At 41.7% G+C, this 13498-nt stretch overlaps 1 protein-coding gene across 1 annotated transcript; it reads left to right on the top strand.

Annotated features, from left to right (window-relative positions):
- Positions 1–991: 991 nt before the first annotated feature.
- On the top strand, positions 992–12208 carry ncapg (non-SMC condensin I complex, subunit G). The gene is made up of 22 exons (XM_080448425.1): positions 992–1078; positions 1374–1491; positions 2083–2304; positions 2406–2634; positions 2906–3051; positions 3352–3436; positions 3528–3720; positions 3849–3998; positions 4936–5076; positions 5461–5584; positions 5908–5997; positions 7406–7594; positions 7987–8097; positions 8429–8548; positions 8850–9086; positions 9237–9418; positions 9735–9900; positions 10303–10470; positions 10991–11114; positions 11618–11665; positions 11809–11878; positions 11993–12208. The coding sequence occupies exons 2-22, from the start codon at positions 1384–1386 to the stop codon at positions 12132–12134; spliced, it is 3045 nt and encodes a 1014-aa protein (XP_080304551.1). The 5' UTR covers positions 992–1078; positions 1374–1383; the 3' UTR covers positions 12135–12208.
- Positions 12209–13498: the final 1290 nt, after the last annotated feature.

Raw genomic sequence — 13498 nt, 5'->3', positions numbered from 1 at the left:
TCGGGACCCTTTTATGGGTCGTGGACACATTTGTATGGGTCGCTGACTCGCTGGTAAATATTTCAAAAGATTTTCCACCCCAAAAAGAGAAAAATATACATTTTTCGGGAAGAAAATCTATTTTTTTTCTAAATAATTTCATGAAATCAAAGGAATTCCATGAAAAAATACAATACAATTAGGAAGTCATGAAAATAGCCGATCTACAAGCTCACAAGGCAGCACTAAGTGATGTGAGCTTGTAGATCTGCTATTTTCACTAGCTTGGGTCCTGGGTAGACAATGGAGACATCAAATTTCTCTGTTGGGTCTCGAGCTAAAAAGTTTGGGAACCAGTGATGTAGTAGACGGCTAGCACATTTTAGATGTGATCTTCATCTTCTCACAGCAGCACCCAGAGGGATTCACACTAAAACAGAGCCTTAAAGAGAGTTCTGACACTAGCGTCGACTCCCATTGTAAGAATGGAATGCGGAAGTGCACTGTCTATCTCAATGAGATAGTTCCAATGTTTGGAACTATAGCCCATAGGAGCCCGCTTTGCGGCGAGATCAAAGCGTGTCGTTACTCTCTTTTCTACACTCTGCACTAAAAGAGCGCTCAGGTCAGCTGCTGCGTTGCGTTCATGTGTGCGTAACTACGGTGCGTAAGCACGTACAAACCATCCCCACGTAGTATGCACGTAGCTCTCAACCAGTGTTGCCATGTCGGCTTATTATAAGCGACTTTGGGCTTGTTTTTCTGGTAAGTTGCTTGTAAACATTGGTAGTTGCGCTGGTTGCGTTTTTTGGGGGCTTGTTTCTAACTATCACTTTTCTGTACTCATTCTCACAAAGACCGATTACATACAAGGTACAACATCTCCCCCTCCCGCACAGCTTGTATATGTTTAAAGTGCTTTTTTTGGACTTGTTTTCCTAGACCCGGTTGCTTGTTTCTCTCTCAAAACCTGGCAACCCTGCTCTCAATTCTCAACTCTCGCGAGTCGCGAGTTGAATTTTGAAAACAGGCGGCAGCAGGAAGTACTGCGAACGTCGAGTGAGTGACAATAAAAGTAAAGGATAATATTTCGGAAAAGGTAATATTGTTTTAACCCAGTATTTTGACGTACACTGGCGTGAGTCAGCGTTAGTTTTTATTTAAATGTTATAGCCGACGTTGACACAAGTGTCAGCCAGTAATGAGAGACAGGCCTATACATGTTTTTCTCAGTGTCGTGCAACAGGGGAGTAGACAGTGTTGGCTTGTTAATGAGTCTCCCGGGACAGCCTGCAAGCTAACGTTAGTAGCTTAAGAACATAGTGTTCACTTAAAAGGCTGTATGGGGGTTTAACATTGTGTATGTATGTTTTTTTATTGCATGGTTTGTCCAGGAAAGAAAAGATGACCGCGGACGGTGAAATGGAGGTACAAGAAGCCTTTGAGCGCTCTCAGAAGGGCCACAATAACAAGGCTAAACTGGTAGCAAGCCTGAAGAGCCGCTACAACAAGGTATGCATGTAATGTATGCGTATCAGTATACTGTCTGTCGGTAAGTAGGATCATGGATGTAGCCTTGGATCAAGACTATCATAGATGTACTTGATCGAGTCTGAATTTTACTTTCGTATAAGCAAAATCGATAAAAAATACATCTATGATAGTTTTTGATCCAAGGCTAGGATGGAAGGATTGTACTCAGCCTGTGGCTTTATTCTATTAATAATACAAGCTGTTTAGAATCTTTGAAACATATACATATCCATTTTTATCTTTAAATTTGTTTTAGCTGTTGATATTGTTTTGTGCTTTACTTTTTTCCTGATCTATGTTAAAAGCCTCCCACGAGCAGGAGTCTTCATTGACATCTCACTCATTGCAAATTTAGTACAGTGAGTGCTGTGCATAATCTTTGTGTGGCTCCAATGTTTGTGGTGCCCATGTCAAATAAAATTAACTAAACCAAAACTTTAAATCACGCAGTGTTAAAGTTGCCTGGGATGTGTGCCTTATAACTTAACATCTATTTTTATTAGCTCATTGTCCATGTGATTCACTGCTTGTTTAAGTGATTTCTTTTTAAATGATGCTCTTTGTCTTCAGCAAGAGGACAAGACATTGTTCCACGATGAGTTTGTCCGCTGTCTGAAGCATGCCATGATTGTGTACAAGCGAGAGCCTGCTGTGGAACATGTCATTGAATTTGCTGCCAAGTTTGCCACAAGCTTCCAACCACCACCTGTAAGTGAAGGAGACTCGATGGAAGAGGAAGACATTGAAGATGATCATCCTTTTCTGAGTTTCATCTTCAACTTCCTGTTAGAGGTACAAAGTCAACATCAACGTCCTTCCATCCGCCTTCCTGACCATTTCTCCCTCACCTTGATCGTTTTCCAATGTTATTTTCACACCCACTCTCTCCCCAGTCCCATAAAGCTAACAGCCATGCGGTGCGTTTCCGAGTGTGCCAGCTGATCAACAAGCTGTTGGGCAGCATGGCAGAGAATGCCCAGATTGACGACGACCTGTTTGACCACATTCATCAGGCCATGTTGGTTCGTGTCACCGACAAATTCCCCAATGTCAGGATCCAGGCTGCCTTGGCCATGACGCGCCTCCAGCAGCCAAGGGAGGATGACTGTCCCACCACCAATGGTATGCGATGTTTACAGAAATATTAAGGGATTCACAATTGTATTTATATATAATCATTTGACTTGGTATAAATGGTCACCCATGGTAAACGGCACTAAATTAACCACATTGTCTTTACTGTACTTGCCTGTAAGGCACACAGATGGTCACTAGGTGTGTCCAAGTGTTTCTCCTTAAAATACAGTGTACTGATTAGTTATTTCTGTATTCATCCTTTTATTTTGATATGTTCTGTCTCTCATGCGCTGCACTTTCATTTCCCATTTCCCAGCCTATCTGTTGATACTGGACAATGACTCTAATGCAGAGGTGCGACGTGCCGTTCTTTCTTGCATTGCCATGTCTCCCCGTTCACTCCCCAAAGTTCTCAAACGCACCCGGGACATCAAGGAGAATGTCCGCAAGCTAGCCTACCAGGTAACCACATATAATGCTAGCTAGGCAACTACACATAATGCTAGCTAGCCTACCAGGTAACATGTATGCGTCTTCCAACTCGTATACAAGCTAGCCACATAATACTAGCTAGCCTCCAAGGTAAGCACACATGATACTAGCTAGCTTACCAGGTAACCGCAGTGCAGTCTTCTCAATTATAGTTAACATATTGTAATTTTAAGCTTACTATACTAAATACATAGTATGCAATGTATCTGTAAATATAGTAATTTTTATTCTGATTAGAAATGTAAATGTGGTGTTTGCATGCTGTTTCAGGTTTTGGCTGACAAAGTTCACATCAAAGCTCTGAGCATTGCACAGAGAGTCAGTCTACTGCAACAGGGCTTTCACGACTCCTCAGGTTGGTACTGTGTGTGACAACCGAAAGTGCTCTTATTAGTTTGGTTCTTTTCTTTTTTTACCACCTATTTGACTGATTGTTTGTCCTCCAGAGGCTGTGAGGGAGGTGGTTCGTTCCCGTCTCCTGCCTGCCTGGTTGAAGCTGATGGGCGGGGATGTGGTGGAAGTCCTCCACAAGCTTGATGTGGAGAACTGTGCCCAGACAGCCCTGGACACACTCGGAGCCTTCTTCATTAACTCTCCCACCGATGAGCTGCTGCAAAACAAAGTACTGCTGGACAACAGGTAGACTCATACACAGACGTCTTGTTTTCTTTCTTTCTGTTTCATTCTCACCTCGCCTTTCACTGAAGTGATTAATTCCTCAGAGGAAAGTCATTGTGTGTGTGTGTGTGTGTGTGTGTTTTCAACAGGAAACTGATCCCAGAAGAATCTCTGAGCTGTGAGAGAGTTCTGTATTGGAGGGCTTTGTGTGAGTTCATCAAGAGTAAAGGAGACGAGGGTGAGGAGATGCTGGAGAAAGTACTGCCAGATGCTGCCACCTACGCCTCCTACCTTTATGGGTGAGATAATGGGCAGAGATATACAAGTGTGCATACTTTTTTTTTTCCTTTTAACTCATTTTATGATAACTCATGTTGCCATGACAACCAATTAGGACCATCAATCCTGTTCTAGCATTCATATTTTCAACTAGTAATTGTACATTTTGAAGGTCGTAATGTTATGATTGTTGTAATTCACTACAGAAGACCTAACATAGTTGTCCAAATTAAATGTGTTGTGACCCCAGGTATCTGACGGCAGGACCGGTGTTCTCTGAACAGTTCTTCCTGTATGTAAACTTGAGTGGCTAGCTTAAGGCTTATACTATATAACTTTGTTAAAGTTATGCAGCTAACACAGCCTAATATTTTAAGTAAATTAACTTGCTACATTTTGACTTTGATAGAGCACTTAATATGACCCTATACCTGCCAAAGGAGTGATGGATGCTTTTTCTTGTGGAACATTGCCAACCAAATATTAGGGAATTTAGTTTTAAATGTAGGTTAAAACAATACATTCAGTCTTGCTTAAATTGCCCCTTCAATCTGCTCTTCTTTACTATAAGTTTACTTATATGTTCACGTCCTGTGCACGCCATTTAAGCTTTGTGACTTTCAGAAATGTGTTAACTTTAATTTGCTTGCGCAGACTGGCAAGCACAAACCTTATCTGACTCCCATCTGGTAAATGTCTGGTAAATAGGTGGGAAGTTTGTAGCCCGGTTTTCAGTTTTGTGTGCCATGCTTGCGTGTGCGGTTACTAGCTTTTTGCTGCATATAACCCCATAGATGTGAAGGAAGTGCTGAAGCTGTGTGTTATACAACCGTGGTCACTAAATGTATCACAGGTACCTGGCTGAAGGCACTGCTGTGGCTGTGGCAGGTAGATAATTTGCCCTTCTGGGCACTACTACCTTTTCTAGTCCTGTGACCATGACTCTGGCTGTTGTAGGTATCTGAAGGCAGTGCCACTGCTCTCCGAGGAACAGAGGGCAGACTTTAACCAGCTGGAGTTGGTCATGACCAAGGAGTTTATTTCACAACAGCTCATCCACCTCACCTGCTGTCTAGACACCAATGAGGAAGGCGGCAGGTAAGAGAGACAGACTTACACTACAGTGTATTTTTATATTTTGAGTTTACTTGTTAATAATTGAAACTGCTATATTGTTGCTTCAGTGTAATGCACCAACCTAACAGAGACACATAACATAAACTAACATATAGTAGCTGGCTATAAAGAGGTTGTTGGGAGACAAAAAAAGATGGAAAGAGAGGAGTATGTAGAGATACAAAATATAAGTAGGGGTTGAAGAAGGGAAAGATTAACATCTAACGATCTATGCTCAAACACCTGAGGGTTGTTCACACAGTGGCTGGGATGGGTTGGAAATGGAATAGCAAATGTGTTGGGGAGACGGGAAGGGTGGTCGGCAAATGTTTTGCTGACTGGGGTTCCCCTCGTGTGTGTTTGCAGGAAGCGTGTGTTGGCTGTGCTGCAGGAGATGTTGGCCCTGCCTCAGACCCCTCCTTCTCTGGTGTCCCTTCTCACTGAGAAACTGCTCAACCTCATCCCTGACGACCACAGACGCATACAGATTGTGAGTTTCACTGGACTCACTCACTCAGAAGATTTATACATGCACTCTGTCACTGTGTATAGCCATGTAGCACGTCATTCAGTCCAGACTGATCTGCTTTTCCCACTCTTGTAAGGCGCAGGTGTCGACACTCGCAATTCACTGTGTGCGTCTCATTATCAAAAAGAGTCAAGATATCTTAGTTATTTTTTGTTGGCATGTTTGCAAATGGACCACCATATAAAAATACCTGCCCAATCCACCTAACAAAATAGTTGTATGCGTGTTTACTGATGGCTATGTCATTGGCACTGATTCTGATGTGCGAACTGTGTGTTTCTCAGGTGGCTGAAATCATTTCGGACGTGAGGGAACCCATCATGGAAGCGGGTCAGCCTGTGAATGAGGATGAGAGCCGCAGGCAGCAGGTCAAGGTAAGGAACCCTCTCAGCATGATGTAGACTTCAATTCCTTTCAATCTCACTCCTCTGCGTTACCGCTCTTCTAGGAATTTGATGAGAAAAACAAATGTTTTATATTGGATGTTGTGTTTTCATAACATATATCCTACTATGAAGAAAAACGTCCGTTTGGAGCTGGATCCAGTGCGCGGACTCTGTGTTTCTTGGTATTTTTCTCTGCCCAGCACCTGTCTTTTTAACTTTGCCTGTGCATTGTTTGCTATATTTTCTACTATGATTGCATTGATATTTTCATAGAAAATTTGAACATGTTGATTATTTCAAGCAGGTGACGTTTCTAACAGGCAATGGAAAGTAAAGGGTTAGAAGCTCTAACAATTGAGAATAGGGAGCCACCGACCAGTAAATGCAAAAACACTTCTTTGAAGTTTATCTCAAGACAAGTATTAGCCTGGGTGATTCTCAACCCAGGTCTAGAGCTATGTAAAGCCCTTAAGATTATCAAGGACCCAAACTAAGGACTTTATTTAAGCAGCTACCATCTGGCAAGTCATACAGCCTCAAAGCCCAGACCAGCAGGCACTGGGACAAAGATTTCCACCAGGCAACTAATGAACAATAGAGGCTTGTTGGCTGCATACTACACATAGACTTTTATCGTGGCAGGACCTACTGTATAGTACATACCTTACAAACACACACTTCTGTATTATTTAAACACATCCCACATACAGGCTTCCAACACTTTACTTTATATTACAATTGTACACAAACGCATACATATTTTGAAGTACGACCAATGTGAGCTATGATTATTGTATATACAGTATTGGTAATTTTTTTCACTTTATTGCTATTCTTTCTTTTTTTGCTACAATGTCAAGGAGGAGACGAAACCTAATAAATGTAATATTGTGTAGCTTTATATGAGATGTAATAAAATCTTAATCTGTGCCCATCCCTTAATATCCCTCACTTACTAAAATCTTAATCTGTGCCCATCCCTTAATATCCCTCACTTACTCCTCTTCTGGTAAGGAGTGAGAAGTGTGCACTGGGCAGGTTCTGTAGAAATCCATCTTAACCCAGGAGCTTAATGATAATGCAGCCCCCCCTTCACCACCACCATTTTTCTTCCACTTTCCCTCTTCTTTCCTGCTAATGGCTGTTAAAGTTAGCCCTCTCTAGGAGGCCTGCCAGACTGTAGAGGAGTGTAAACGTGCCCAGGGGTTCAGCTAGTGTTGGATACTCTCATTATTCTGTTCTGCCTATTCTGGGAGCCAAACTCTCTTAGAGGTCCTATCTTAACCGAGGACTAATACTGTGTTTTCCACCATTTCCTGTGTATCTCCCACTCAATTCTTAACATATCTCATTCTCCATCCTTTTCCCCCCTTTTTAACATCTACATGTTTCCCAGTTAGCGGAGGTCAAAGTGCGTGTCTTGGAGACCAAGGAGGCCCTGGAGGAGTGTATTGCAGCCCAGGACTTCAGCCGTGCGGCTGAGCTAAAGAGCTCCATGACTGAGCTGGAGAACCACAGGAACCAGATCCTCCAGGAAATTGCAGAGAGCAGCCAACCGGCTGACAAGGAGAACCGCACTGAGAAGGTACAGACGAGTCGTGATGATGACATGCAAAACCACTGCCTCTATTCCATGCTGGTGTCTATTCTCCTTCCATAACTTCAGTTAAATAGTTTATATCTTAAGTAGTTGGGCTATTTCTCAGCCTTTATTTGACAGACACTGTCACACAGTTTTGGATAGACAGGAAACAGAGAGAGCAGGGGAGTGAAATGCAGCAAACGATCTGGCCGACAGGGAACCGAACCAGGGACCCGCTGTCGGGCATCAGAGCCCACGTGGTATGCAAGTAATGCAACCCAAACATTCAGCTATTGCTATTGGGTTTCCCTGTTACTCGCCTTTTGTATGAATTATAAATGGTCCAGGCAGGTGTGTGTGTTTGTGTTTAGTTATGTGGTTTTTGTCTATTTCAGAATGACCCGGAGACTCTTCTGAGGTGTCTGACAATGTTGTGCGAGCTGATGAAACAGATGAACATCAAAACGAGAATGGGGCCCACCACGAGTGAACTAATGTCATCATTGGTAAATGCAACAATTGTAACATGACTAATAAATTAATTTAAAATAATTCAGCAGAAGCAGGGTTCCCTTTTCCCTCCTTCCCTTCCCTCTCTTCCTTTTCTTTTGCTTTCCTTTTCCTTTACTATTCTACTCAGACCATCATTGTTTCAACAACATATAAATGCATATTTTTTATTTTACATGTCTTGTTACAGATTTGTATGTTTATGACAAACAAATAAAAAACTGTTAAAGACAAGAATTCGGCACATTCACAAATTTAGTTGAATATTTTTTGGAGAAGTAAAATATTCAAATACAATAACTCGCCTAACCTCTCGCTTCCTGTCAGATCCTGCCCAGTATAGCCAACGCACACCCAGCTGTCCGTAACATGGCGGTGTTGTGTTTGGGGACCTGCGCTCTGCACAGCAAAGAGTTGGCTAACACACACATGGTTCTGCTGTTGCAGGTAATGTAAACGTATGCTATGTGTTCGTCCACAGATACTAAGCATGTTACATAGTAAATTATTTAGACAGAGGCTAGATTTGATATCTACCTGCTGTCCTTGTTACTTGTAGCACTTGTTTTCGAGTGTCTCGCTTACTCTAATTTTGCACTTATATTATACTTAATAAATGCCAAAATTTAAAATTGAATGAAACAATCACAAATCTTGACCATCACACACATAATTAATACTGCTGTAAATTTAACACATGCACGGAGGTGTAAAATCTATGTTATCTTTACTGTGTGTGTGTCTGTAGATTGCCCAATTGGACGAGATTAAGATCCGCATCAGTGCTCTGCGGGCCATCATCGACCTGCTGCTCCTCTTTGGGTTCCAACTCCTCTCTGACAAACCGGTGGCTACTCAGACAGGCCTGCTCCCACACTCACCAGACAGACAAGAAGATGCTGAGGCACCACCGGCTGAGGAGAAGAGCCATGAGGACACAGCACAGAGCATACTTCTGATGTTATCAGAGTTCCTGGACAGTGAGGTTAGTTTGCCTTTTTTTTTTGTATAGATAACTTGTATAAAGTTCTTCTATGCCTTTAGCAAAGGACTGAGGCAAGTGGAAGTTGTACTGAGTATTAAAGAGAAGACTTTCAGTTTAAGCTGTGTTTGTGTGTATGCGTTTCATACCCAGGTGTCTGACCTGCGTACAGAGACCGCCGAGGGCCTGGCCAAGCTCATGTACACTGGCCGCATCTCCAGTGCCAAGATGTTGTCTCGTCTTATCTTGCTGTGGTACAACCCTGTCACAGAGGATGACACTCGCCTACGACACTGTCTTGGTGTCTTCTTCCAGCTCTATGCCCGCGAGAACAGGTTTGTGTGGATTTCTGTTGGACTGCCCGATAATTAATTTACAGTATTGGGCTGGGACTGATATTAGGGAGCGTGTGTCGCATTCTTTTCATTGATCCGTCAAATGTGGAATCAATGTGTAATAGATGCAGGATATTTTACACTTTAACAATAAACGTTATTGTAATCGAAGCCTATATAGCTTGCTGCATATCAGAAATTGAAATTCAAAAATCTAATGTTAAAGATATTTTAAAATGTATTTCTGTGAGATTTGGAGATATAGAAATAGTTACGCGAGACTGAGTTGAGCTCTAATATGTTGTGTGCGTCTCAGGGCCCACCAGGAGGTTGTAGAGGAGTGTTTGCTGCCTACAGTGCGGACTCTGATGAACGCTCCAGCCACATCTCCACTAGCTGAGGTTGACGTAAACAATGTTGTCGAGCTGTTAGTCAACCTGACCCGCTCCAGTGCACTTATTAAACCCTCAACTAATACTGAGGTAGGTAACTTAGCCTTATGTGACCTCTTAAAAAGGGCAGATAACCATTGGAATTTCTTTGAATTTGTTACCACAGGATTATGTTCATTGTAAAGCTAATTTACACACAAGTAAAATCACATTTCTATACTTAAGTTTATTCAATTCTTTATTCTTATAAAAAAGTATCATATAAAAAATGTATGGTGGGCATTTTGCTAATTTTGCTTTGCCTTAAGTCACAACTTAACATTTGGTAGCTGAAATAAAATATAGCTATAAAATGTAAGATAACTAGGCCTATAGAGTATGAATAGTCCCACTTAAAAAGGATTATGCGTAGGTGTATTGATTAATAATAAATACGGTACGTAGGCCCACATTTAATGAAGAAATAAACCATGCCTGCCTGTCTGTCTTCAGGAGGTGTGTGTCCATGACTACCTGGCATCACGCATTTGTGGTGAGATTCTGAAGGACCCTACAGCTCCTGAGGTGCGTCTCTATGCCAACACTATAAACCACTTGGAGCTCAGCAGAGATGAGACCACCAGAAAAGACCTGCTTTTGCTGCTACAGCAGATCACACAGGTATACACAAATACTTTTCTGGTTTATTTTGTCTAATATCTTTTTATACAGTTTATTAAAACTTTCAAATCTTATATTAAAATTGGCTTAAAGGAGTAGTTCACCCAAAAGATTATTTATTTTCTATCAATTACACACCCCATGAAGCCATGAATTCATGGATTATTTTTGTTTGTTTTGTTGCATTCCTTAGCCAATAATTTGATTACGAATGGAGTCTCCGGTAGAAGGGTCTCTTACTGAGTCTCCTACCGATGACCCGTCATCAAATTATTGGCTTAGGAGTGTGACAAAAACAAAGAAATCTCCATGAGTTAAAGGGAGGTGCGACGTAGCTGTGAAGCGGCCTGACAAAGAAAACGGGTGCCTTGTAAAATAAGAATTATCATATACAATTCCAATTAATTTGCCTTTGATTGTCATATTGTAGGAATGTCTATCTGTGAGCCCTCTCTTTGTGTACTTACTAATACTAATCTTTTCATCCGTCCTTCTTTCTCTTCAACTTTCTGGACTTCAGGTGGTGAAGGATCGGGTTAGTCTCCGTGCTATTGAGAAGGTGGTTGATCAGCTGGTCGATTCTAAAGAACAGGCAGAGTTCCTCAACGCTACCGCGCTACAGCCATTGGATGTTAATGCGGACGGTACACAAACGTCCTCTCATACACACAGTGGCAATATGCATTTGCTTAACCATGCAGAGTGCACACAGCAGTTAGTTTAACACTACTTTGAACCTGGTATCCCTTTTTTTGGGGCATGGCATTATAGGCAATATTTTTCAAAATCTTTTAAAAATAAATTAACGCTACGTGATGCATAGCATTAACTTGTGAGTTTGCAGATCGACTACTTTTGCATGACACTGTCATACGACAGTATGAAATAGGGCTCAAGTCAGGGGAATGTGTTCCAGGGGCCGAATTTGGCTATCACTAGCTAACACTGGTTAACAGAAATGTCTCTAGCTTGGCATCTAACAGGATTAATATGCATTCTGTCTCAGGACTCCTGTCCTATAAAGGGATTATGTCATATTACCAGAATGTCACAAGTGGATTTAAATATGCCTCTCGTGTGCAGGATTTTCAAGTGAGAGAGAGGACATGCAAAATGAATGACAATTTTTGTTTCTCTATATTTCCAGAGGCTGCAACAGAAGATGCATCTAAATCTGTCAAGAGGGTCAAAAGAGGTAATGTAGACTAGATACTATAAAAATACTGACACCATTTGGTTAACTATAGACCTTTTACACAGGTATATGATATCAGAATGCAGGTCTAAAATGTTAACACCACATATGGAGGTAATCTAAGTTTTTAAATGTGTGTGCAGGCCAGAGAAAAGGTTCCACAGCCAAAGGGGGCAGAAAGCCCAGCAGAAGGGCAGACTCGTCTGAAGAGAGGTGAAGTTTCTATTCTTCTTTCTATACGCATTTGTCCTATTTGATCAGCTTCCAATTAAGACCTCTGTATGTCCACATGACTCTTTATCCACATTCTTTTTTTTTCTCTCTCAGTGATGGTGAGAATGTTCCAGAATCTGTTCTAGAATCTGTAACGGCGTCCACGCGCCCGTCTCGGAGGGCCAAGACAACTGCTCTAGAAAAGACCAAGCTGGACCTTAACCCACTTATCGACCAAGAGGCCAATTCCAATTGAAGTTGGAATTAACTTTTGATGAAGATATAAAAGTAGCTGATGAAATATTCCTGGCTTAAGAGATGCACGATGGATGTTTTGTTGATAACATTAAACATTATTTTAATCAATAAAAATTTACATTACTATACTAACTTTGTTGAATCATTTGCACAAATTCCAGCGACTGTCCTATTCCAGGGGTTTTCAAAGTGGAGGCCTATAGAGTACCGAAGTCCTAACGTCACTCGCACTACCCCTGGGTCAAGGAGTTATTTTGTGTGTTGGAATTTTGTCTGGTTTGACTGTCATTTACAGTATGATGAGTTACATTTTGATAACGTCTGTGTTGGGGAAGGCTTACTCTTACTTTGATGCTTCATATCCATATGAATACAATTTACAGGGTGACGTATGACGCAAACCTAAGGCCGGTCCACACCAATGCAACTACTTGCAACCATTATCCCCAATGGCAGTTACATTGGTGTGGACTGACTTTAAGATTTGCCTATTGTAATTCCAGTAGAGAAAAATAACTGTACGACCCAGGGGGATAGCGCCCTCTATTCACCTTAATCTTGGCCCTTCTCCGGGGCAGCGCCATTGCGTTTTTCTCTGTGCTGCTTCATTCAATATCTATTCACTTCCTCCCTAGTAGGCTACTGCAGGTAATCAGTGTTGCCAGATTTAGAGAACAACTTAGGCTGTTATACCACTCAACATTGGCTATTTGAAATACAAGCTCGCATCACAGCAAGTTGTGAGCTTGTAGATTGCCATTTGAAAAATAATATTGGAGAAAAATATTTTTGAAACAGAAACCTTGTATGGGAGTCCCAGGTACAAAATATTTTAAGACTGGGTCCACAGACAAATACACAATCTGGAGATCCTTGACATGACAGAATGTGGGAACCACTGGTCTAAAAAACATTAGGAGTCTAGCCCAAATAAGCATCTGCATAATGACTACCAATTTAACTTTTGGTACTTTGTTTTGATGCCAATACTTTTGTACCTTTACTTGAGGAAGTCTTCATTGCGGTATTGATACTTTTACGAAAGAAATGTGAGTACTACTTCCACCACTGCCTATTCATCTACATCCTGGTTTCTGAAAAGAGTCCATTAGAGATCAGGAGACGGATATTCTATTATTCATTAAAACTGTCTTGATGTCCAGCCGGCGGACCACGTCACTGACAAACCCGACATGCTCATATAGGCATGTATGGAGTGTTGTGCAGAGCCACATATCCGGCCGCTATGCCCATATATAGTCATGTGCATATAAGGGACCGACCGACTTCAAACTCTGCCCGTGCATCACATAGCGGACCGAACCTCGTTATTTTAAAATTACCTTTCTTCACTTCAGCTTT

This window comes from Gymnoscopelus braueri (assembly GCF_963280865.1).
Source record: "Gymnoscopelus braueri genome assembly, chromosome: 2".
Classification (NCBI taxonomy): domain Eukaryota; kingdom Metazoa; phylum Chordata; class Actinopteri; order Myctophiformes; family Myctophidae; genus Gymnoscopelus; species Gymnoscopelus braueri.
The sequence above is the reverse complement of the archived record's forward strand: the minus strand, read 5'-3'. Positions and strand labels throughout refer to the sequence as shown.

Excerpts from the sequence above, each read along its gene's own strand:
- ncapg (XM_080448425.1), top strand. The coding sequence starts at position 1,384 with ATGACCGCGGACGGTGAAATGGAGGTACAAGAAGCCTTTGAGCGCTCT. Across the intron at positions 3,437-3,527 it reads GGGCTTTCACGACTCCTCAG|AGGCTGTGAGGGAGGTGGTT; the intron begins GTTGGTACTGTG and ends TTTGTCCTCCAG. Across the intron at positions 5,998-7,405 it reads GCCGCAGGCAGCAGGTCAAG|TTAGCGGAGGTCAAAGTGCG; the intron begins GTAAGGAACCCT and ends CATGTTTCCCAG.